At 34.9% G+C, this 26,487-nt stretch overlaps 2 protein-coding genes across 2 annotated transcripts in view; one reads left to right on the top strand and one right to left on the bottom strand.

The window, feature by feature from the left end:
• Positions 1-26,487, bottom strand: part of mtor (mechanistic target of rapamycin kinase) — a 224,863-nt gene that overhangs the window by 143,375 nt on the left and 55,001 nt on the right. The window contains exons 20-28 of the mRNA XM_084138801.1: positions 23,597-23,683; positions 21,361-21,528; positions 18,079-18,191; positions 16,011-16,173; positions 15,086-15,178; positions 13,367-13,513; positions 11,507-11,649; positions 11,021-11,183; positions 7,847-7,992 (exon numbers count right to left, since the gene is read on the bottom strand). Of these exons, the coding sequence (XP_083994927.1) occupies positions 7,847-7,992; positions 11,021-11,183; positions 11,507-11,649; positions 13,367-13,513; positions 15,086-15,178; positions 16,011-16,173; positions 18,079-18,191; positions 21,361-21,528; positions 23,597-23,683 (1,223 nt within the window). The remainder of the gene's footprint in view (positions 1-7,846; positions 7,993-11,020; positions 11,184-11,506; positions 11,650-13,366; positions 13,514-15,085; positions 15,179-16,010; positions 16,174-18,078; positions 18,192-21,360; positions 21,529-23,596; positions 23,684-26,487) is intronic.
• angptl7 (angiopoietin-like 7) lies at positions 1,655-4,813 on the top strand. Its single transcript, XM_084086415.1, has 5 exons — positions 1,655-2,269; positions 3,433-3,533; positions 3,618-3,812; positions 3,971-4,166; positions 4,247-4,813. The coding sequence occupies exons 1-5, from the start codon at positions 1,900-1,902 to the stop codon at positions 4,414-4,416; spliced, it is 1,032 nt and encodes a 343-aa protein (XP_083942541.1). The 5' UTR covers positions 1,655-1,899; the 3' UTR covers positions 4,417-4,813.

The following is a 26,487-nucleotide window of genomic DNA, read 5'->3' as shown; positions in this document are numbered from 1 at the left end:
AATACAATATTTGATTATTGGTTTGAAAAATGAATTCATAGTTTTACAGACATATTTATTGATAAAGTATTTCCATCATTTGAGCAGGTACAAAATAAATACATACCTCTGTGACATAAAAAAAAAAAAAAAAAAAAAAAAAAAAAAAAAAACTTGCATTCTATCTTAACTCTCCAAACTAATATATAAATGGAAATTATACTTATGCATAATCCCCACAATAAAGGAGGTATATCATATATGAGAAGCTATTTCAGTTGATAAGTACATCAACTTTAGAACACTTAAAATCTGCCTGGGAGGATGATTTAGGATTTGAGATTGCAAAGGGTAGTCATTAAACAGATACTGCATAGCTCATCAGTGTGTGCAAGACATGGCCTCATACAATTGATAGTAATACATTGGTTACATAAGTCTAAACAAAAACTCAAGGATATTTCCAGATGCAGCCCCTTTGTGTAATGTGGCTTGCACCAGCATCGTTAGCTCATACAATATGTTTTCAATAACCCAGAACAGTGTTTTTGTCAAGAATACTGCATAGGCTTATTGATTTAGATCCCTTGATGGTGGCTCTAGGAATTGTTGAGTCAAATATAGTTAAAAACAGTGCAGAACATAGTATGGTTTCATTCGTCAGTCTACTCTGGGGTTTAATATTATTTAATTGAAAATCTACACCAACACATATGAAAAAGAGAGAATGGCGAAAGTTAAATTGGTCACATTAGTACAAGTAATAAGCAAACTAAGAAAAGGAATAAATTAACAAATAGAATGTTGAGGTATCCATTAACTCATTTTATGAAAAGAGGTTTCCGGGGTCTTGCCTTAATTTAACTGAAAGTTACGTGTCTAACTTTTTTAATCAGTGAATAGTTAGATAATTTAGTCTGAAGTATAGTGCTCTGGTACATTATACTGAAATCTCTACATGGCATAAAGATATTAAGATATTATAAACATTAACATCATGATTGTCTGTAAAGCTCTTTTGAAATTATAAGTTATAAGCATAAGAAGTTGTTATATTTATAATTAATTATAAGCCCTATACAAATAAAACCAACTTGGCTTTACAATAACAAAACAGCAGTTTCAGCAAAAGTATGGATCGTGGCTCAAGACAGGATTGATGACAAGGATGTCAATTGGAAAATTAAGCGGTCCGATTTATTGTGGTATATCACCTGAAAAAAGTTAAGGAACCACTATTTTAAATCTAATTTTTAAAATATAATAGCATCTCAAGTTATCTAGCACTTACTCCAATTATTACAAGTTTTAAGTACAAAATTAAAAATTAAAAGAATGGAAGCACATCTTCCTCTCACAAGTCTCACAAAAATGATAAGAGGATGTCACACAGAAAACTACTTTTCTTTAAAAGAAAAGGTCAGAATATAAGACAGTGTATGACCTTTACAGAACAAAGAGTCTTCATGCAATCTTCAGTTTACAAACAAACTCTGCTTGTGCAGAATGGAAGCATTGTGAGGTGCATTGCACACGTGTTGACGGGTGGGACCAGACAAAAAGCGGAGGAATTTTTTTTTGCAAGGGGGAGAGGGTGGGGAGGGCCGAGTGGTGGTGGTGGTGGGGGGGGGGGGGGTCAATGACTGTGGGCCTGAGCAAAAGGGGAGGGCACAGCACACGTGAAAAAATATTTAAGCTGCATCCGCTGCAGGCCCTCAGTGTGAGCAGACATTTGATTCTGAACTGAAGAGACTTGCCTGGAAAATATTCTACAGTTCTACACTTCATTCTAAAGAGTTCTTCTTACATTTTTCCTGTGTCACTATAATCTGACAAACATTCAAAAGAGCAACACAGCTAGGATCGATCAACATCTTCCTCAAAGCAAGAGCACTCAAACTTTCTCCACACATAAGAATAATGAAAAGCATGAAGATGACGGCTACAGCACTGGCTCTTTTACTTCTAGTCCTGGGTCACGCGGTGGCTCAGGGTGACTTCAAGAAGAACTTGGCAACAACCAAACAGGCAAAACCAGCACAATGCTGCGATGAGGTGCGCTCCCTGAAGGTCCAGGTGGCCAATCTGAGCAGTATGTTGGAAGAAATGAACAAGAAACAGGAGTCTGATCTTATGAAGGTTGTGCGGCAGATGATGGACATGGAAAAGCTCAACCAGCAGCAAGAGGCCCGTGTCACAGAGGCCGAGAGCAAATATTCAGAAATCTACAATCGGATTGAAATCATGCAAATGCAGGCAGCCCAGTCTGCCCCACAGCAGAGCACTTCAGGTGAGTCTTGACACAGACAACTCAACATTTGCTTGGAAGACTTTTTTTTCCAAGCACACACCATGTGTTATTCTACTCTCTGCAGGGTCACAGGTCACATATGCTGGTTGTTGACATACCTCAGAGTGTCAGTGATTGTCCTCTAAAGTCACGGGATAATGTAGCCCACCTACTTAGAATTTGAGATTTGCTATGTTAAAGAAAGATTGTAAATATGGGCAATCATTCTATGTACAAGTTCATTCCCTGTATGTTCATTAACCAGGCATTATTCATTATAAAAATAAGGCAAAATCAAGCAAGAAATAGCAAAAGACTGTTGTTGTACTATTCTCTTCATTTAGACCATTTAATTTAATTTAAATTACATTGGCAGCCATTCACAACTCTCCAACTCTCTCCACACTGTTGGGTAATAGAGGGCTATTTCTGAATTCCCTGCAAAACTACATTTCCAAATTCTACTATGGAAGCAGACCTCTACTTTGGAATGAAGAATAACAGCTCTATTATCATGGTACACAATCCAGTAAGCATCAAGATTACAGAAAAGTGTAGTGTACTGTAAAGACAAGAAACTCAGAGGAAAATAAAAACAAAGGTTTGTGTAGTTTTATCTGGACAGAATGCTTTAATGTATTTAAATGGAATTTTTCAGACACACGTTTCATTTGGAGAAACTTTAACATAGTTGTACCCAAGCTGTGAAATGTCTGGGCAGCAGTTGGAGGTAATTAGTAGGTAATAATACAGGTTACCTTGTGCAGGAATGTCTGGCTTTCCAACAGTAGCCAAGTCACAGCAGGTAATGTGGGCTTCTTACTCTGAACCCACAAGAACAAAGGAGCATTTTTCCTTCAAAACTATTAGACTTTAGACTTTATCTTTCAAACCAGAAAAACCTGTAGTTTTATATCCAATTAATTATTTGTCACGCTGTTTCCTTTTTACTAGCAGCAACCGCACACACAGTGAAGCTTTGTTAGGAATGTGCTAGTTTCACAGAGACACATAGCCTAAAGTCAGCAGGAGTGCACACTAAATTAAGATTCTTCAGTTGGTTTGAAGGTGGATCCTGATGGATCCCATTAGGTTTAAATCCTTTGTTTTTCAAAAGCACCTGGTCTATGAGACCCTAAACTAAGGAATTCTCCCTCCCTTAGATGCAATCTATGATTGCGCATCCCTATACAGCAGAAACTACAAAATTTCTGGAGAGTATAAACTACCAAAAGATGACATCCTTGGAACACCTGAACTAAATGTAAGTCTGAATCATAGTCTTCATACAAGAAGCGACTTCAATTTAGAAGAAGATTTGTCATTGATCCCCAGATTGTTTCTTCAGGTATATTGTGACATGGAAAACAATGGTGGTGGCTGGACTGTCATTCAGAGGCGCAAGATTGGTCTGACAAGCTTCAACCGTGACTGGAAGCAGTACAAGAATGGTTTTGGTACAATCCGTGGTGACTTCTGGCTTGGCAATGAACACATCTTCCGTCTGACCAGACAACCCACAGTGCTGAGAATAGAGATGGAGGCAAGTATGCACCAAGCACAACATTAGAATTAAAGTGGAATCAACACAAAGTAACACTTCATCCTCATTAAAGGTGATCCTCATTAAGGAATATTAATCCATGAATAATGCTTAAAGCACGACACATTAAATGACACATTCTTTTTATATTCTGCTAGAACTGGGAGGGTAAGAAACGCTACGCTGAATACGGCTTCTTCACAGTGAGCAATGAGATGAACAGCTACAAGCTTTTCATTGCCAACTACAGCGGAAACGCTGGTGATTCTCTGCGTTACCACAATAATACCAACTTCAGCACTAAGAACAAAGACAATGACAAGTGTGTGGACAACTGCGCACAACTGCGCAAAGGTAAAAAGAAACACCCACCAGACATGTTTCTGCTGTGCTAATGACCTTCATGTTTTAACCTTAACAGCTTTATTTCACAGGTGGATACTGGTACAACTGCTGCACTGACTCCAATCTGAATGGTGTGTTTCACCGCTATGGGTCACATTCAAATAATCAAGATGGCATCTCTTGGTATGGATGGCAAGGACCAAACTACTCACTGAAACGAGTCGAGATGAAGATCCGGCCCCAGAGCTTTGTACCGTAAAAACTTTCCAAAACCAAACGTATGTTCCTCCTCACCACTAAACCTTGGGTCAACATAATCTACAGCTTAAACTGGGCAAACATTTCAGGGGAAATGCATTTGTAAAACAGAGTTTTGAGTATGTGAAAAAAGATGTTTGATTGTAAATTGCATTTTATACAAGGTATTTATCTCTTAAATATTTTTATTTTCTTTAGCCTTTTCTAGAGGATTTTATGCACATGATCATTAGGTACAGCAAGACTTAGCAACAAGCTGATGTAAGTCAGTCAGAAAATATGTTAGATTTTTGTAAAATTATAAACAATTTGACAGTTCAGAAGCATTACGGTAAATTCACTGGTAGAGTAAATGAACTGTAAATAGAAAAATACTGAATGATTAATAAATTGTATTTAAAAAAAAAACATTTTTGTTATGTCTATTGTGTCTGCATTAGTGCAAAATGAACTAACACATAGTCAAAATTAGTAGTGACAAACATGAAAAAAACAACAAAATACACAAAACTTTACAAAACAACAGTGAGATTGTCCCTAATTAGGAGTACTAAAAGTACTTGTCTGGACCTTCAAGAATGGCCACCCTATCCATTTGACTTTGTCAAGATCAGTTCACACTACTATAACAGGCGAAATAAAATGGAGCAAGCACTTTGGTTATGCAGATAGCATGGCCATAAACCTTCAAAGGGCAAACACAAAAATAAATATAGATTACATGGAAAAAGCTAATAATGAGCAACCAGCAAAGGTAAAGGTAAAGGGTGAAAACTCATCAAGAAACCACCACAGCTATTAAACTAAGAACATAAATCCATTAATTCCTTGCACAGATACCCAAAACCTGAGTCAACATGAGCACATTCCACATGATCATTTTAACTGATGCAGAATCTCTGGGCATTTTGTGAGGTCCAGATGAGGTTACACTTCCAGGAACTGTATGGAAAAATACTGATAAAAACTCTGCATATAATCTAGTTTCTTAAAAAATATATTTCTTTAAAGTTTTTCAGTTAAGGGGTTTGCCACAGAAGAGTCCCTTTGAGAAGCATCCAAGCAGAAACTATGTGCTTGTAAATGTACAAATTTTGTTCAACAGAGAGCACCGTTTAACACTTAAATGCAAAGCAAATTTGATCATCATCATGCGCAGAAAAAAATAAAATGTACCAGAGCAATATGCAAATGAGCACTGCCACTTACAGAATAAAAAAAATATTTAAAGGCACAAAAGTTGAAAAGGAACCATTAACCATTTGATTACCCTCATGTCATTGCAGACCCAATATGACCCTTATGAGGTGTTTATTAATCTTGTCTTGCAGATATTTTTCGTAAAATATAAAATAAAACAATAAAACCCAGAAGTAAATTTCAAAAGACAACATTGCATCTTATTTTACTATAATCACATCGTTATCATTTAAAAATAAATAAAAAAATAAATAAATCAAGCACAATCACAAGTCACAGAAAACAAATTAGACTTTTTCTCTAATGTTCTCAGCATTGCTCAGCATCTTTATTCTGCCACACAAAATAATATTATACTGACAAAACAAACAAAACCAAACACCACCAAGGACCCAAGAAACAGACCTCAATCAGTAGCAGGACCGGCTCAGTCTTCAAAGTGTATTTGAAATTCCATGAGAATACGCCTTACCACCAATTCAGAGACGCATTATTTTGACAAAGGTGGACCAAATTAAATAAAAAAACAGCAACAAAGCACCTTTAATTTTACATCAAGCACAACAAAGACAATAAAGGTGGTTTTGTTACTGCTAATCTGGACAGTATCAAATGTCTATATGTCTTTATATGTCTATGTGGTGTTTTTATTATGCTTTAAGACAAACCATATACAAATGCATGTCAACACCATTGCTGAGTATTTTCTCCTTAAAACTGCAGTCTCAAAAATGCTGTTTGAAATTGCTGGCATTTCTGACGTCACAAACTACCTTGTAACAAATCACGTCAACGTGTGATCATCAACAAGTGAATCTCTGAGCTGGTGTGAGTGAGTGGAGACGGGGCTAATTTGTATATTCATAGAACCGCTTATACTAAATGAGGCAAAGGTGAAGAGATACATTCAAGCTATTTTAAGGCATAAATTATTATTTTTCCAAGGAAAAAATATTTAAATGTAATTTTGATTATCGAAGATGATTTTTTAAGGGATAAATTATTGACTACAGGGGGACTTTAAGGCATCAACGAGGAGAGAGTACAGTGTACAAGAGAGAGCGAGTTTGAACGAGATTGTTAAAAAATATTCGAAATATTCTAAATTATTTGTTAATGACCTGTACAGGGTATCTACAGGGTTTAAAAATAGATCTTTTTCAAGATCTGCACAAATAAAATTAATACCGCATTGGGGGGAGAAGAGTGTTTATGGTTACATCCTAAACCTACATCCTATGGTTACATCCTAAACCATAAAATCAATTTTAAGGGGCATATGACCTTTTTAAAAACTCAATGAGGAGAGAGTACAGTGTACAAGAGAGAGCGAGTTTGAACAAGAGATGCAGTTTACAGCTTTCTTATTCTTGCTTTTAACATTTATTTCACACTGGTCTTTTTTTTGAATCATTACATGATTAAAACATTAAAATATAGAGAGAATATTATATACATGAATTTTGCAATTAAATGAAATTGTTAAACAAATGTTAAAAGTTAATTGTTAAAAAATATTCTAAATTATTTGTTAATGACCAGTACAGGGTATCTACAGGGTTTAAAAATTGATTTTTAGGCTTTTAAGACCTTTTTCAAGATCTGCACAAATAAAATTAATACCGCATTAGGGGGGAGAACAGTGTTTAACATCCTAAACCATAAAATGACTGTAAAAATATATATAAAAATACTTTAGAATAAATGTATATTATAGTAAATTAAATAGCTCCACACTTCTCAAACGTTGATCATGCAGGGCTGCCTGCGTGTGATCACGATACATCCGCTCGAGCAGTAGAGGCAGCAGAGGTGTTTTGTTCTGGCATTGCAGCTCATAAAGGCCAATTTTTGTAATAGCACCAATGCAACTGTAACAAATTTAGTTCAATTTTAATTTAAGCATTTTCAAGGACTTACGTTGGTTTTCACATTCTTTCCAGTCCTTGAATCCATGTATCAGAAATTAAAGTACTTTTAAATACTTTCAAAAAGCGTGTGAACCCTGAACTGAAAAAACACTGAAAACAATAACACTGAAATAACAGAGCAATGGTATGAGCTTTCAGGTGCTGTCTGACACAGTCATTCTTCAAACATGCAGAGGACATAAAGTGAATGTTTGCCAATTTGGGAAATGTCATATATAATCTAAAATGTTTAGATTATACATGTGGCAGAGAAGCTTACTTCTTTGGAGGACAAATTGGGATATACTTTAGGTTTCCTACCTGATCAGAGATTCTAAAATGAGCGGTGAAGGGCCCTTTTGAAACTCAAGTTCCTTGTAGTGCAGGGCCTTTGCGTAGGCCCGACATTTAGCAGCTCTCTCCCCCAGCAGAACAATCCCATTGTCATCTCTCAAAGGAAGTGGGCCCTGACAAAATACAGAAAAGAAAGATTTTAGATATAGAAGAGAAGAACTGAATGGAATAGTGTATTAAACAGGCCAAAACAGAGCATCTAGCCCTGAAAATGCTGGAATAAAACTGAACAAATGTACCATTCATTCAGACTTCAACACAATGAGATCATTCTAAACATGGAAAAGAAATGTAATCATCCAAATGCGCAGGAGAATAACAAACTGTAGTTCTCCTTTCAGGCTTACTCGTACTGTAAAAAAGAAATTATATATATTTTTTTAACATGAATGACCTCTCTGGATAGGATACATAAATCAGGGTTCGTAAACATTTCTACCAATAAACTTTTGAGGCAAATATTCATGACCTAACATTCCATGAAATGCATGTATACATGCAAAATAAGAATAAAAAATACATGTTCAAATTTCAAATCACAGCATATTTTAACTTATTAACAACAAGCTATGTAGTTTAATACAAAATAAACGCTGACACACAAGAAAGACGGTTAGATAAAATACTCAGAACTCCACTATGTAGCAAAGGATTAACATACATCAATGGAATGCAACAATGTTAAATAAGTAAATAAAAGTGTCCAGTAACCCTGACAGTAACTTTACAAGGTGGCAGTGCCAGAGTCAAACTTTTGGAATACAAAATTTGGTAACTAAGATTTTGAAACAGCTTTGCCTCCTATTTACCATCAATCTCATTGTATAACCATCAATCATGAACAAGATAACGTCCCTTTTTGAATTCATCAAAAACAGTCAAAATTATATTTTCATTTCTGCAATTTGCAGTACAAACTGCAACTGCCAGGCGTTACTCCATGCCAGGGTCAGAAATTAAAGGTCCCGTTCTTCGTGATCCCATGTTTCAAACTTTAGTTAGTGTGTAATGTTGTTGTTAGAGCATAAATAATATCTGTAAAATTATAAAGCTCAAAGTTCAATGCCAAGCGAGATATTTTATTTAACAGAAGTCGCCTACATCGAACGGCCCGTTTGGACTAAATCCCTCTACTTCCTTCTTTAATGACGTCACTAGAACCGTTTTTTGACTAACCTCCGCCCACAGGAATGCTCCCTGAACTCTCCCTGAACCCCGAAATTCGTTTATGTAATGTTACTTGCGCACTTCTTATAACTTACTGTGTTTACTCAGCTCTTACGGTGATTTTCTGAAGTAAAACTGACGCTTCATCTTTTGTGTGATGTACAATAAACTTTATTAAACTCATCAGTATATGTTTGATCATCATTTAGACAGCAGACTTGTAGGCTATTAATAAATAATGGATACATACAAGCAGATGACAAATACGTTATAATAACCGTAATCAAACTACTAAACTATACCTGTTTCATCTCTATACAGCACTCTGACTCTGTAGGCATTATTGTCCGACTCGAAATGAACACCGTTACTGAGAGTTTCTGATATTATCATCATTCCGTGAGATGAAATTGTCCTGACAGATTGAGCGCGAGCTCATGAAGCTCCGCCCCCTGGGTCGTCCAGCAGCAGCTTATTTGCATTTAAAGGGCACACACTAAAACAGCACGTTTTTCTGTGCCCCAAAAAATGACAATTTAAACATGCTGTAAAAAATAATTTTGAACTGAAACTTCACATACACACTCTGGGGACATCAGAGACTTATTTTACATCTTGTGAAAAGGGGCATAATACGGGACCTTTAACTTTTCCATTAAGGGGGCCCTTGCAATTGATTTCCAGGTTCCAGGCAATTTTTATGATTACCTGCGTTGGCTTTTATGTCAAATGCTTAAATTTAACCAGTTACTTAAATCAATCAGAATACTATAGACTCCTACCAATACATTTTTATCATTACCAAAAGCCATCTTTACACTGCAAAGGTGGAACAGAAGCTGCATCTGAAATAGCATAAATGTTTATTTACACAGATTGTTTAATGTTACTCATAAATTATAAAATTAACAGGAACTCATTACAGGGTCATTATTGTCAATTAATGCTCTTGATATTGTAATAATGATTATTAATTATTAAAATTAATGAAATTTGTGTTTGGGGAAACTGCACATCATATTCTGGCTACAGAGATAAAACAATCTATTTTAATGCGTTTTACGCATTAGAAAACAAAGACTTCACATAATCTTGTCAGCATGATGAATAACTATATTAACTGGAATAAACTGTATACAGAAAGGGAGCAGACCAAACATGAGGCTGTCCATAACTTTGGTATAGCACGAGTTTAAGCACTCTCACAAACACTCCTGTTAATATCACAGAAGCTGACTACAGCACGACATGAATCTCTTACATCGAATCTGCACTTTGTTGTTTATGATGGGAGGATTCACGATTTCTTTCACTCAGAATTCAGTCAGAGGGCGCGTGCACTGAACAAAACTCTTCGTTTCAGCGATGACTAATCTGAATGCCTCTGATTGGCCCTCACATTCATAAGCTCAACCACATGTGTGATTGGTTATAATGCTCAACCCTGCAAAACGAAATCTGATGGAACGCGGCAGTTAGATGGATTGAATGAACGTTATTGTAGTTTGTTTAACCAACATTCTCATTTATAACATATATTCTATTCTATAAATATTTTGAAACTAATTTCTAAGACTTTTCCAAAACTTTCTGGCTTTATTTATTTTGCCAAAACTTTTCCAGGCCTGAAAATTGCTATTTTGAAATTCCATGACTTTTCCAAGTTTTTCATAATTGTACGAACCCTGAGAAACATCTTGCATTTAGTTTCAAATTTAGTTTTTTTAATTAGTATTATTTAGTTGTTTTTTTCTTTTCTTTTCTTTTTTTCTTAAAGAAAAATCTTTAAGCAGTAGCTTTCATTTGCAAATGATATTGAAAGCATGTTCTTTTCAGGACAGAAGTGTCCTAACTTAAATGCTGTATTTATGCCTTATTTTCAGATGTTTTAAAAAGCCTTTACTTTCTTGGCTTGTAGGGTTAGTTATTTGACCAAACGTACGATGTGGATCAGACGTTATGCCTATTACTGACCTTATCGCTGTGCTCCATGAATTCTGCAAGATTGAGCAGCGTCTGTGTGACCTCAGCAATATCCTGAGAAGTCAGAGCAAGCTCAATACTGCGTATCAGTTCATCCTGCTGGTCTTCACTCAGCTCTGACCAGCAGGATAAGAATGCAGCATTAAAAAGATCCCTACAGAAAAGAGAAAATGCACACACAGGCTTTGATAATTATGCAGGGTTATGTCCATACAATAGTCTACGTATGTTTTTTCTGTGGTATTGTCCAAACAACATATAGCAAAGACGGCACTCTGCTGTCACACTGTCAACCAATCACTGCAGATATGATTACAGATGTAACTGTCCCAAACAGCCCATTCCTGTCCAAGTTAGCGGTTCTTGCCGAAAGAGACCATACTCCCAGAATTAAGGCACAAAAAAATTCGACAAAAATAATGGGTTTCTGAAATGTTACTTTAACAGAAGAACAGAGACAGAGGAGGGAAGGTTTACCTGGCGAGTGGTATATATGTCTGCGCCAGAGACCAGCAGGAGCGCAGGGCAGGTGAGGATGATTCTTTTAGCAAGACCACACTGAGACGTCTCAACCACTCCAGCCAGTCATCTTTGGACACCTTTCTGGCTGCACCCCAAGCCTGCACATAGCAGAAACAGGACTAATAAACAGATAAAAGAACCACGAGAGCTCTGTTCTAGCTATCTGCCTCAAAGCCTACGACAGAGAGCTGCCTTCTGGAACTGCATATGTGACTGATTTGAAATGCTCTATATAGACTCCAACTTCAACACAAAATGGATCTGTTCACATAAAGTGCAGGGGAGATTTGACTCACAATTGATTACAATAGTTTGATGTTAGCATGTCTTAAAGGTAATTGTACATAATTAAGATTTAAAATACACAGAACTCACTCACTCACACACACGCATATACTAATATATATATACTAATATATATATATATATATATATGAAGAGTTCAGATGCAAAAGCCTCTAAGTGCCATCTGAAATTTTCTTCTGGAATGATCATTTTTATAAAGCTTGTATATTTAAGTTAAGTAATTTCACTGAAATGACAATTAATAGTTAATTTGCTTTGCCATTTAAGTGAAATTATTTAACTTAAATATACGAGCTTGATAAAAATGATCATTCTAGAAGAAAATTTCAGATGGCACTTAGAGGCTTTTGCATCTGAACTCTTCATATATATATATACACACACACACACACACACACACACAGTATAGTATCTTCTCCTCACCAAGGCTGCATTTCTTTGATCCAAAATACAGCTAAAGCAGTAATATTGTGAAATACTTTTACAATTTAAAATAACTTTTCTATTTCAATATATTTTACAATGCAATTTATTCCTGTGATGGCAAGGCTGAAATTTCAGCATCATTACTCAGTCTTCAGTGTCACATGATCCTTTAGTAATCATTCTAAAATGATGATTTGCTGCTCAAGAAACATTAATTATTATTATCAATGTAGAAAACAGCTGTGCACATTTGTTTCAGGATTCTTTGATTAATATAAAATTCAAAAGAACAGCAATTATCTGAAATAGAAAACTTTTGTAACTTTATACACTACCATTCAAAGGCGGTCAGTTATATATTTTTTCTTTATTTTTTGGAAATAAATTAAAGAAATACGTACTTTTATTCAGTAAGGATGCATTAAGATTAAAAGCCATGACACTAAAGTCCGTCCATGGGTGAATGTTCAATATTTAGGCAACAGAAAACTGAGTAATGAAGGTAATGGTGGAGAGAATAGTGGAAAGACAACTCATGCAACACATGTAAATGATTATGATGAGTTCATGAATCAGAGAGAACAGACAATCCCTTCAACAGCGTACCCCGAAAGACAAATCTCTGTCTGAAAAAGATCAAGTGTGGTGTTGAAGACAGATGTAGCTATGTTTCAAACCATACAAAATACAAAAAAGGAGTTTAATGAATATACTGGGCATGCCTTTAAGGGGACTCATTTCCTCCTAGTGCAAACGGTTTCCCATTCTTTACAAACTTAGGAACAAGTCAAATTTATTTTATGAAAGACAGTGTGATTAAATTTCATCAATTCAATATGTGATAAATGAGGAATCATTTAACCAATACACCACAAACAATACTATTTTGTTTAAAAAAAAGAATTTTTTGGTGAATGAGGACATTATAAACTAGATAATATATTCAGATTTCCAACAGTAGAGTCGAAGTTGATTTTATTGAGATCAGAATGTCTGATATTAATAGACTGGTCTGCTTCAATATCTACATTAATACCAATCTATTAATGGCACATGCAAATGTTAACACATCATTCTACAAACCTTCTGCAGAGCAGTTGTGCTGACGTGCAGTTTCTTCATGGGTCCTGATTCGACCGGGTTACTAACCAGAGTGTCACTTTGATTACCACGTAATTGTCTATGCTGAAATATTAAAGGGTCCTCTTCTTCTTCCGCCAAAGTATAGCCCTGAGAAAGAGACACACAGGTCAGCAAAGATAAATCAAACACGCGCACAAATCTACATTTGTGTCAGCTTGAAAAAACCTAAATGCCCAAAACTTTCCACAAATAAGGGACATGTAGGTCTTGAAAGTCTAAATATAGTCAAATGTTCATAATTTTTTAACAAAAGGTCTACTGACCACTGATTTGTGCGATCATTTACTAGCAACATGCATAAAAAAATAATTAAAAAGAATAAAACTCTTTCATTCAATTTCCCTCATTCAAAAAAAAGTAAAAAATAATAATAATAATAATAATAATAATAATAATAATAATTCAACAGCAAACAAACATTTTCATGTTATACTGATTTTACACATCAAACATTTCAAACATATGAATAGTCATCTATAATCAAATCTGTGCCTTCATCCTTTAAAAAAATAATGGGACACCAACTATTTAGGTTTTGTTGGCAAAAGGAGGCAGAAATATATTTGCAATTATACTGCGGGGCTGTTGAATACTTGACTCTGATAGGCTGACGAACATTCTAAGGTGTGCAATTATTTTCCTGGAAACACACGGCTAAAGTAGTTCCAGGAAGGGCTTGACCGCATTACAGTTTCATTTCACTTCGCCAAATTATTTCAGTTATTTCAAAGGTCTTTACAGCCTACAAAAGCTAAAAGAACCAAAACCCAATAAAAGCAAATAAATATAACAAATAAGACAATGATGACAAAAACTAACACATATACTTCGTGTCAGCTCTGCCCCGGGACTTTATAAATAAATAAAAAGTTTCGCAACTGAAAAGCTACACGAAGACTTACAGCTTTGCTATTAGTAGAGACGCTGCTGCCGAACACTGTTAAGAGCTGCACAGACTGAGGTAATTCACACACACTTATTAGAGATCTCTCTCTCTCTAATAACTGCATTATTCTGCATATTAATGGATTAAGTCTCCATTACTAGCTCTAAAATTATGTTTTGGAGTTAGCAATGGAGGCTTGAAATGAGATGCATAAGTAATTAGACTAACACACAAAAGCGTTTTAAGGACAAAAACCTAACAAATGTCTTGAAATAAAACATCTGAACAATGTGTCGTAGGCATAGTATAAGCTGAATAATTGACCTTATTTACACCTCGGGTGCGTATAATTTTCTAATAATTTAACGGCCTTTCTTCAATTGTTCCTTACATAAAACACTTCTTGAAAGAGGGGCAAGAACCTTTCTTTTACACCAGCATTACGTGTTGGTAATTCTATGCCAGTAGGAAAAACCATACATCTCAAAGCCAAAGACAAGATTGGATATGGATGCCAAGAGGCCACGTGCTGGAACAGGAAGTCTGGGTTCACTAGCAAAGAATGAGTGGTGGTTCACACAGGGGGCCAAATTCAGGAAACGGAGGCAGGCTTCTCCATCAGAACACAAGAGCTGGTTTGTTTCAGACAAGTTCTTCGAACAAGAACGTGACTGAATAGTCATCAGGGACCTAGTTTATGTAGAATTTGTTTTTTGGGTTTTTTTTGCAAAGAAATATTATATCCACAGACGTGGAGAGGGTAGGATGCTGACCTTGACAATTCGACAGATGAGCACATCGTAGCGCTGGTGATTGATGCGATGTTTCAACATCACTTTATTAACCATAGGAATGAAGATCTGGTACTGTGAAAGAAATATGCAGAAAAAATATTTTTAATACTAATATTCATGTCAACACTGCACAACTATTATGCTATGAAACATACTAATTTATTTAGTTCAATATTAATATAAATTTTAACAAATGAAATTAAAACAATTACAAAACCTTCAAGTATTGATCTATTAAGTAAACACTGCTTCATGTTTTTAAGTAATTATTCAAGACAAATTAACAGCCAGTAAAAAAACAACAACTAAAAACAAAGAAAAAAAGAAGTACCACATGTGTACTGATTTAAGTCATTATACTCAGTACTAGCATTGTAGAAATATTTGTATTGTTACTTCTTTTTATTTTAGCATCAACTTGGTGGCAGCACTTCTCACATGAAGAGGAGGAAACGCATACTGGATTTATTTAGACTAAAAAGCTTTTGAGTATTGGGAGTGAATGAGTGCACATGTGTATACATGTGACTAAACCCCATCAACTAGGAAGTACACAAATAAAGTGTTGTTCCTCTAACACAGGAAACTGAGGATTGTGGCCAGCAGTGATCAAAGGAATCAGAACTTGTGCCTGGTGCTCATGGTGGCCACATGTTGACTGGTAATTTTAAGAGGGTTTTAAGAGGAATGGTTAAAGCAATGACCTCATCCCTCTCTCTGATTGGAAACGTCTTTGTGCATTAGCGAGACACTAGGGAATACTTAGAAGGCTACTTCAGAACATCAGTTAATGACATATAAATATGAGAATTATGGCAAAAAAAGTTTAATAGTTTATTTCCAAACGATGAGGACAGCATTACAGATCCACTCCCCAGACTTGAAATAGGCTTTAAGATTGTACCTTTTTGCCAAGCTGAAAGACTAATGAGGACAGCGTGTCCATGGAGGTGCTCCGCAGCTCTGGAGTAACGTCGAGTGCACGCACAATGGGGTGAATAATTCTGGAAGCATAATCCGTGAAGTCTAAAGACTCAGTCAGGCGATCTAAAGTCTCCAAGGCAACCCTAAACACCAAAAATAAAACAACCAAATGTTCATTAAAACATTTATTGGCATTTTGTCACATTTTGTTAATAAATTGTAAAATAACAAGTAATAGACTGATATATCGGCCAATATTTAGACATTTTAAAAATACTGGTAGCAGAAAACCATGTTGTCTTGGCTGATTTACAAAAGTGAACATTTCACCAAATGTTGGTTTCAAAATTTACCAACAATCTTGTTCACAGACATCAGACATTTTTATGAAAAACAAAACAAAAACAAATTAAGTCAAATGACAAAAATAAGTGTTTAACCCTCTTTGCGTGTTGGTCAAAAATGACCGAAATATATATATTTTTTATTTCAATGAAATTAATGTTCTATATTTTAGTCCGATAATGTTTTTTTATTTATTATTTTTATGGTACTAAATTATATTTATATATTTATAATCCATTTATTCACTTTTTGAGCATAGACCTGAAAATTTAATTTCCAACTTAAACTGTCAAAACAAGAGGATAGAAAGGCGTAGTGCCAAACATTAGTTCCAAACTGAGGAGTAATATCTTCTTGTGGTGTGTAGATCCAAAAGGAAATCAAAAATAAGAAAAAAGAGATTTTACTGTCCAAAGTGCAAAAGTACAAATAAAGTGCCGTAAATCTTGAATGCTAGAGTACAGACTTAAGTTTGATCTCTTTTCAAAGACGACACTTTGCAGATTATTGCTGAAGTGAAAAAGTTTTTAAAAGTGAACTTTTTTCAATTTTACATTTATTGTTATGAAAAATGTGCAAAAATACTATTTTCAATTTTTATATGAAATATATTTATATTTTCAAAAACATGTTTTACTCTAAAGCTGAGAAAATCAAAGCCATAAATCGAAACAAGTTGTGTTAAAAATTTGAGCCTGATTTTTTTTCAGGACCATGCTCTCTATATTGCCATTGGCAGCCGAATAGCTTTTAAAAAAATATTTGTATCAGTAAAGGAGACACGATCTAGTTAATTGTTTGAGGTTTTAAAACCGAGTTTCCAAACCAACACACCCGCACTGTGGTGCAGCCAACAAAATCAAGCACATTAATAAAATACAATCCGTCTACCTTTCTCTTCAAAATTCTTTCTTAAACTCAGCCCAGTACTTATTCAGTAAAACAATACAGATTCTTGTCTGTAAAAAACGTTTTACTGAGAGTATTAGCAGAGTAAAAGCTGGCCAAAGCCACTTTGTTAATGTGATCCTGTATTCATAGACTCTGGGGTTACCTGATTCACATTCGTTCTTACCACTGCTGCGAAAACACTCTCACTACCTCAAATGACCTATGCCCACATTTAAGTCAACATGAAATCAAAATTAAACACATTTACTTCAATATATGTTCTTGATCTCATTCAGTGAACATTATTCAAAAAAACAAAAACAAAAAAATACCTGAAACAAATTTACTTTTTTTTTTTTTCACAAACAGCAAAATAACTATTAAGGCATTTCTTAATTAATCTTTAATTAACTATTTAATTCAGGTGTGGCTCCAATCTGGTAAGAAACAGCCTTTCTTTTTTCTTTTTACCATCCCACCAATTCCCTAATAATTAAAATCAAGCCTAGTCGCCCTACATTCTTGGAATCAACATATTCTGTTTAACTTGCAAAAATTTCCTATCACAGTAATAACATGGGTTGCAAATAGCGGTTCATGTTGACCTGAAGTTGAGACTTGTTGATACTTTCATAGATAGTATAGCAAATTAAGTAAAAAACAAAACAAAACAAAAAACACTGTTTTCCACATTTCATACCAACTACTGTAGCAACATATACAGTAGCGTATGTTTACTTTCACTACTTCACTGGTTTGAATAACACTTGTTTAAAAAGAGCTTGAACAGAGCAGAAGATTTTCACACTGACTTGCGGGCCTGCAGGGGGACATCGGGGGCATCGAACAGTTTAACTACGGGAGGCAGCAGTAGGTGGAGGTAGTCATCCAGGTTAGCTCCAAACAGCTGGATGGCCATGAGCAACTAGGACACAGAAGGAAGAAAACTGTGCATCAAGACAAACAGTACATCTCTGGAAAAAAAGTTAAATACATCAGAGTATTGTGCATTATATATTGTGCTATATACATAGCACTTGGCACACAGTAAACCATGATATATAAATCCATTATAGAAATTTGTTTAAAAAAATTTAAGAGTCATCTACATCACAATGAACACATTAAAGCATTTGTTTGAACCCTATACCAAACCACTAATCACAAATTTCTTTATCTTTTATCCACAAATGAGGAACACAAGAAGCGAACAAGTACTAATAGGAAAGCTTAACAGCATTAGAAACAGTAACTACAGTGAGTAAGGTTTAGTGGAAGGTCAGTTCTACGTCACGGATGTCACACAACTTCTAACAAGCTTACCTCATTTTGTGAATGGACGCTACAAACCAGTACTAAAAAACTTAATTTACTTAAAACTTAATTTACAACAAATTTCCATATTGATATGAAATGTGACTTGAAGATACTTTTCCATCAGCAGTCACTAAAACAAAACAGCAAACAGGTTTATAAAAAAAAAAAAAAAGATTCAAAAAGAGAAATGGCTATAAGGAGGCCATCTTCAGAATAAACCCTTTTTTCCCTTTTTTTTTTAAAAACAAAATATTGCCCCTAAGGTCAAAATCTTGCCAGCGCAGCTCACATGAATGACTGAGCTTTTGTTTTATTATTCGGCCCATAACAACTGGTAGGCAGTTAGGAGCTCCTTTAGGGTGACCTCACTGCTCCCAGTGATGCAGACGGTAGTTATGGGCTCTACAGGCGTGCAGAGAGAAGACTCATGTGGATGTAGGAATTACTGAATTACTTGAGTGGGATTTGTGGGTTTGGCCTGGAGCTACACACATCTGTCAGGAGCTGAAAACTGGCAGAGAAGATGTCTAATGATGAAGGAGCTCTGGATATTCATTGACTTTTTTTAAATGTGAAAGGGGATTATATGCATGTATGTATGCATGTATCTATTTATTTATATTACATGTCTGGAATACATGAGTCTGAAGCATTGTCTGCATAATCATTTTAGTATAAAATTATTTTCTAGTACTGTACATCTGCTAGTTACATTACACTTCATCTATAATCAAATTCATCAGTGATAGTGGTCAACCAATATGCAGTTTCTGGTGGAGATACTGATATCTTGATATTCCAATCTCTTAGAGTGGAAGAAGGCCGATATAAATATACTATTTAATTATAGAGAGTAAATAACGCATGCTGCAATGATAATTATATTTATTTTAAATAACATGTTTGTCCAAAATTGGGGTTAGAATTGTTGCATTATTCCAAATAAATAGATTGAGATTCACAAACAAATGTAAAGAGAGTCACAAAAATGTATAAAACTCACAAATAAATAAAATGAGATTTGCAAAATATATATATATATTTACAAATGTGTTTTATGTCACAAACACAACTCTGGCATTTATTTGTGAACCGTTTTCTGTGCATTTGTAAATTGCTGCACACATTTGTGAATTGCTTCTTGTGCATTTGTAAATCCCCTCATGCATCTGTGGATTTTGAACCACTTCTTGCGTCGACGTGCAGACAAATCCACAAATAAGTGGACTCCACCCACCATTTTCTCAAGCCCGTCAGATAACGGCCACATTGAGCTGACCAATCGTAGCACGTTCTCGCTACAACCAATCACGTTAGACTTTACACTCCAGGCGGTAACTGAATCTGATTCATTTTGAAGATATTTGCACCCTTGAAAATGGGTGCACAGAAAAGCGGTTCACAAATAAATGCCAGGCAGAGTTGTGTTTGTGACATAAAACACATTTGTAAATATATATTTTTATTTGCAAATCTCATTTGATTTATTTGTGAGTTTTATAATTTTTTGTGAAACTCTTTACATTTATTTGTGGATCTTAATCTATTTATTTGTGAATTTGATCATTTTTTGTGAATCTCTTTACATTTGTTTGTGAATCTCAATCTATTTATTAGGAATAATGCAACAATAATAACCCCATAGAATTGTTGACAGAACTCTCCTGACCCCACTGAATTCACACAGATGGACTGTCATGCACAATTACACATACTTTTGTACAATATGCACACTTCAGAGAATCTAACAACTGGATTAGCAGAAGTTTGCAATGTTCATTGAGTAAAAATATTTATTAGATATTCCAAGACTTCTTTACATGAAATAAACACTAATGTACAGAATGACGATGGTATATGAGAAAGATACTATAAATAACAGAAAGTAAAACTTTTTTTTTTAATATACCGTTTAGTCCGTGGATATTCACTAGTCTGTGAATACAAAAAGGATGCCTCCTAAACTGTTCTGAAATACAGGTTATCAGATTACCTAAATACAGACAGAGGGGAAGGTTTGTTGGTCGTCAGAGGAGCGCAAGGTTTAGATGAGATCATCTGACACCCGAAGGTGAACTCAGCACATATTGAAATAATGTGAAACAGGTGGCACAGACAGCAGACATAGAGTGCTTACACACATTAAATTACCGTAAAGTACCATAAAATATCCATATTGACTTTTTAGGTAAATCCATAATGTGTTTAGACAAGCAGCAGCATTCCATATTTTTACTGTTAAAATACCATTTCACACATCAGAACTAAAATACCAGTAAACTCTGTTATATCAATCAACAGAAATGATCTTTAAATGCTGCACTGTTTTCTTCATCTGCCTGGGTGAGGAGAAGTGCTTAAGTTTTACTCTCTGTCTAATCTGGCAACACTGTTTGACTTCTGACTGACAGGCGTAAGGGGCTCACAGAAAATGTTTTTGCTTTTAAAAATGAGACACTTTATATATATATATATGGGGGGGGGGGGTAGTAAATGTAACTTTGCTTTTCTTTTATTACTTAAAGCTCACTTGAATACTTTGATACCACAGCAAAAACTACTAGCCTAACTGATAAAGTTAAAACATTATTAAAGACAAGTCAGTAATAAAATAAGAACAAATACACATATTAAAAGCAGAGATGAATACTAAATAACAAATAACAATACCATGTGTATCAATCTAGAACATTTTTGATGCATTGGTGAATCAATTATTCCCCAAACCTATTAAGAAGCATTGCTACTTTAACACTCATATCAGTGTATGTGTTTACCTTAATGGTGACGCTACGTCCGGGGCTGTTGTCGTGCATGAAGACTCGCAGCATATGTGGGATGAGTTGTGGCAGGTAGAGTTTGAATTCTCCACCTAGAGCCACCACTATCTGCTCAATCAGCAAAATAATGGTGTTCTGCATGGGATTGTTTGGAGTCCAGTATTCCTGTAGAAGAAAAAACACCATATCCCAGTGTTCCCTACATGAGTTTGTTTTTGCAGTGGGGGCCAACATCTCCCCCAAGTTTTATGTTATGTTATGAAATATGTTTTGTTTTTTTAATAATAAAATACTATTTATACAAACAAATAAAACTCCAAAACTGTATGACTCAGTCTAGACAGTATTCACACCACTGATTCTTGGTTAATTGCATTTAGGGAAGCAAGTCGATTTAGCGGTCCAACTAATCCTGTCCATGATTCAGACTGCTTTGATTCTGCCTCCAATCAGTTAAACCGGTTCATTAAAAAAAATAATCAAGTGATTCATTTGCAAAATAGACACATTGAGCTATATGTTCCTTATATCATTCTTTTTACAAAGCGACTTAATAGAAAGTTGTGTTGTCAGTATATTACTGCATATATTAATATTGTTTTTTCGCAGCAGTTTTTTTCTCTCATTACCCACAGTTAAAACATTCAAAAACTAATTACAATAAATAAATTAACAAATAACTAGCAAATTAATTAAATTATTTTTGTACTGTGGCATTGCAAGTTCAACAGCGATGATGAATAGCAGTGAAAAAAATGTGGAATTGGGAGTTGTGATTATGCAAGTGGAAAGAGTGAATCGAGTACTTCATAAAGCTCCCAATATTCTCTACTTGTTGAGTACTAAGACAGCCACAAAAGGACAAGGTGTCAAAGACTCTAGGGGCCTATTGACACTTGTCACTTAATGTATTTTTACTAATCAGATAAATCAGATATCCGTTAAAACAGATAAAACGGTTTCATTTACACTTTTCCACATAAATGTGTCTCACACATTTAACACAAATCAGATCTTCAATTCACACGATATATGCAAATTAAAGAGTTCACATTACTGAACGCAACAGTCTGGTGACATCAGCACTGGTGAGAGAATATAGTGGTCACCATTTTTAAAGGGGTCATGAATTGAGAAATCAAAATTTTCTCTGATCTTTTGACATTTAAGAGGTCATTGTTCTATAAAAATATTCTGTTTCTTGTTAGTCCAGCTTTTAATGAAACCTAGCTCAGAAAACGACTTGCTTCTGATTTTGTCACATTATTACATCATAGTGTAACGAAAGACTGCCTCTGCAGAAGATCAATGCCTCCTTCTACATCATTTCCTCTTTAGCCCGCCCACCGATTTGCGCATGTTCACTTTGTTGGCAAATTTTTCAACTATGTTACAAGATATTTTTCAAATTCAGAAGTTTTCAAAACAATTAGACCTGTAATGGCAGGGACGTTGAAAATTATGTGGCTTTCAGGGAAGGTTATATAAAAAAAAAAAAAAAACATTATAAATGGCATTCAGGGAACATTATAAAAACAAACTTTCAGGATGTGACTCTGAATGTTGAATTTCATTTGCGACAGTTTGCGTGTCTGCTTGCTGGAGAAAGATGCTTAACTGTTCATCGCTGGCGGGCCATATCTGTGGTGTTGCGTGTGTTGCAGTATCTCTGTCATTTCTGGCTACCGGGAGACTGTATAATACGCTCTAAAATGTGTTTCTGTTAAACTGTTCTGTTCACTGTTCATTCTATGAACTTCATAGAATTGAAATGAAATGTAGATGAAATTAAATTAAATTTAGATAGAAATATGAATTTCATACAGCACATATTTTCCTGTAATAACGTTATACAAAAATCACGTAACAGTTTTTACTTTACATGTCCAATTTAGTTTTAATCCAACTGACATGTGTGCTGAGTGAGTAATCAGCAATCAAGCGTATGCAACAGAAGTTTTTCTCTCTCTCTCTCTCTCTCTCTCTCTCTCTCTCTCTCTCTCTCGGTTTGTTCTGTTGTCTGGACACAACATTGTACTCTGCACATACTGTGTGGTATAGGTTTTTGGTATTGGAGCATTTTAGTCGAGTACGAGTATGAGTACGAGTACAAGTACATGGGCACAGTATCAGATTCCGGTACCGATACTGAACAGTGCATCCCTAATTAAATGCACATTTTTGAGGCCAAATATTTTGTTTCAGTGGGAAAATGTGTGAATGAATCTCTCACCCGGATTAGTGTGAAGATATCATCCATGTATGGCCGGATGTGGATCTTGACAAAGCACACAACCATCCCCATCTGCTGGAAAAGGAACTGAAAAAAAATTTTTTGGATTAAAATTAGAGAAAGACACACAGAGAAATAAACGACAGAATATGTACAATCAAACCTTGATTACTAAAGAAATTCCAAAATCAGAAGTAGCCTACTCCACATGAGGTTGATTTGATGTCAGGAAATATTTTAGGTAAGGATATTTTTCCTAACAAAATTAAATAATAAATCAAATAATAAACTCTTAAAATTCTCAAACTCTTAAATTCCCAAAATGGCAGCTCAAATTATGAATAAAATGTTAAATGCAATGTTAATTTCCTCACATATTGAAGCATCAACTATATATTTTATAAAATAAAATGAAATACATTGTGTATATTTCATTATCAATCCAGTATAATCCTGTCATAATTAAATCTAATTTAATTAATTAACTAAATCTAAATCTAATCTAATTTAAAATCTAATTTAAATGTCTGGTAACAATTTACAATGAGGTCTCATATGTTAAGAAAGCTGTTTATGTTAATGTTAAGCATCATTAATTAATGTATTAACTAAGATGAACTAAAAATGAGCAATACATTTGTTGCAGTATTTATTATTATTTTTAAATCTTTGTTAGTTAATAAAACTACAGCTGTTAATCGTTTGTTCATGTTAGTTCACAGTGCATTAACAGATACAACTTTTGATTTTAATAAAGTATTAGTAAATGTTGAAATTAACATGAACTAAGATCAATAAATGCTGTAATTCTTAATTCAGGTAAACTAAAGTAGTTAACTAATGTTAACGAACGAAACCTTATTTTAAAGTGTTACCCAATGTCCAAATGATAAATCAATTATTTAAACCATCTCAAACAATAATATCAAATGCTAAAACCGACATTTCAAATCGCAAATCAAATGCTCAAAATGACAACACAAATGATAAATCAAATTAAAGTGAGATATTCCCCTGAGACGTCAATCAAGGGCTATGGGGGGAGCTCGGCAACATGACTAGCCAGTGCAATGGATTTTTACAGTTATTTATTTGCCCTGTCCCAATTTGGGAAGACCAACTCACAATATTCCCGCACAGACCATCGAGACATACTTAATGAATCCTGTCAATGCTACAGAAAACGCAAAGTTGTTCTCTATGAAGATCGAGTTGCTGGCTACTTAATCTAGTTACTGTACTTATTCCATTTAGCCTATGCTCGCCATCTATATGTCACACGACACTAACTGTACGGACCTTATAACAAGTCCATTGGGGATAGACACAAAGCTAATCTAATGGTTAAACAAAATCCACAGTGAATTTTTTCAGTAGCAATTTTTTAAAGACTACAGATCATGTATTGCATGAAACTAACAATTCAGGGACAGCCTAAGCTCATGAATCACAATGATTCATTAAATGGCAAAAGTGCCAGAAGCGGGTCAAAACATAGCTGCTCTTTTGAACCACGAGCCACATGGAACATTTATCAGCTCAGCTTAAAACATACGGCAGCGTGAGCTTTGAATCGGTCAGCGACCACTAAACAGAGCTGTGAGAAGTGCTCGAGTTCGGTGCAGAGTTCTCCCACACAAACCACAAATCAAATGCCAGATGAAACAGCGCTGATATTTTCAACAACACTGATGTGGAAAACAGAATACGATACAGTTAGAATGCTTTTCAATCCACAAGTCGCCATCATTTACAATGATGCACTGCAGTAACACTAACTGAAACCATGGGATTGTGGCAGAAATGTGGGATATTCATAATTAATTTTATTCTATTATTAATGTACACGTTAAATTTATTAATGGTAAAGGAGTAAGGGAATAAGTAAAAGTAAGGGAATATAATTGCAGTATTTTTTTGGTTACTAAGCTATAGCTTTTGTGCAATTGTATTCATAACAAAATACCAAAGCAACAAAAAGTTACTATTTTACCATGGTTGTGAGGTGCAATGCATGGTTTTAACTGTGGTTAACATGATCCGAATACTATGGAAGACCAAATGTACCGCTATAAAAATGAGTAAAAAACAGATGCTACTGTTTTCGTTAATGAACATAAATTTTAATTTGCATCTCAACTCAAGCTACTGTCAGAGATAAAACATGTAACATTAATTTGTGAAACATTCACTCTTTGGCAAGTGTTTGTCATGTTCTGATAATAAAATCACAGTTAACAATCTGGTTTCTACGACTTTCACTCAGGAGCAAAAATTTGCCTATAAACTTGAAATAAAGATTTATCATTTATCATGTTAATTATCGATATCGACAGATATGAAAAAAAATGAATGTGGCCATAAGCTCCATCCATAGCCCTTGACTGACACTCCTTAAGGTGCATCTCATTTGAATTTGATTCGTCTTTGTGATGTCAATTTAAGCCAGGGGTGTCCAAACTCAGTCCTGGAGGGCCACTGTCCTGCAGAGTTTAGCTCCAACCCCAATTAAACACACCTGAACCAGATAATCAGACCTTGATTATCTGGTTCAGGTGTGTTTAATTGGGGTTGGAGCTAAACTCTGCAGGACAGTGGCCCTCCAGGACTGAGTTTGAGCACCCCTGATTTAAGCATTGACTCTTTTGAGAACTAAATTATAGTTTAATTATGACAGGTTTATGCTGAATTGATAGTGAAAATAAAATATTAAACACAAACAGGATTGTAAAGTTTGACCAGAAAAACTTTGATGTTGGCTTGACGAAGCTTTGTCTAAAAGTTTTAAATTGTTTTAAAGGCTTTAAGTTAAAAAAAACAAAAAAACAAAACAAACATCAGACCCTAAGAACCCACATTATAAAACATTAGAACCCCATTAGACATTAGAA

Source organism: Abramis brama (genome assembly GCF_963993115.1).
Source record: "Abramis brama genome assembly, chromosome: 16".
In the NCBI taxonomy this organism is placed as follows: Eukaryota; Metazoa; Chordata; class Actinopteri; order Cypriniformes; family Leuciscidae; genus Abramis; species Abramis brama.
The sequence above is the reverse complement of the archived record's forward strand: the minus strand, read 5'-3'. Positions and strand labels throughout refer to the sequence as shown.

Excerpts from the sequence above, each read along its gene's own strand:
- angptl7 (XM_084086415.1), top strand. The coding sequence starts at position 1,900 with ATGAAAAGCATGAAGATGACGGCTACAGCACTGGCTCTTTTACTTCTA. Across the intron at positions 3,534-3,617 it reads TTGGAACACCTGAACTAAAT|GTATATTGTGACATGGAAAA; the intron begins GTAAGTCTGAAT and ends TTGTTTCTTCAG. Across the intron at positions 4,167-4,246 it reads CTGCGCACAACTGCGCAAAG|GTGGATACTGGTACAACTGC; the intron begins GTAAAAAGAAAC and ends TTTATTTCACAG.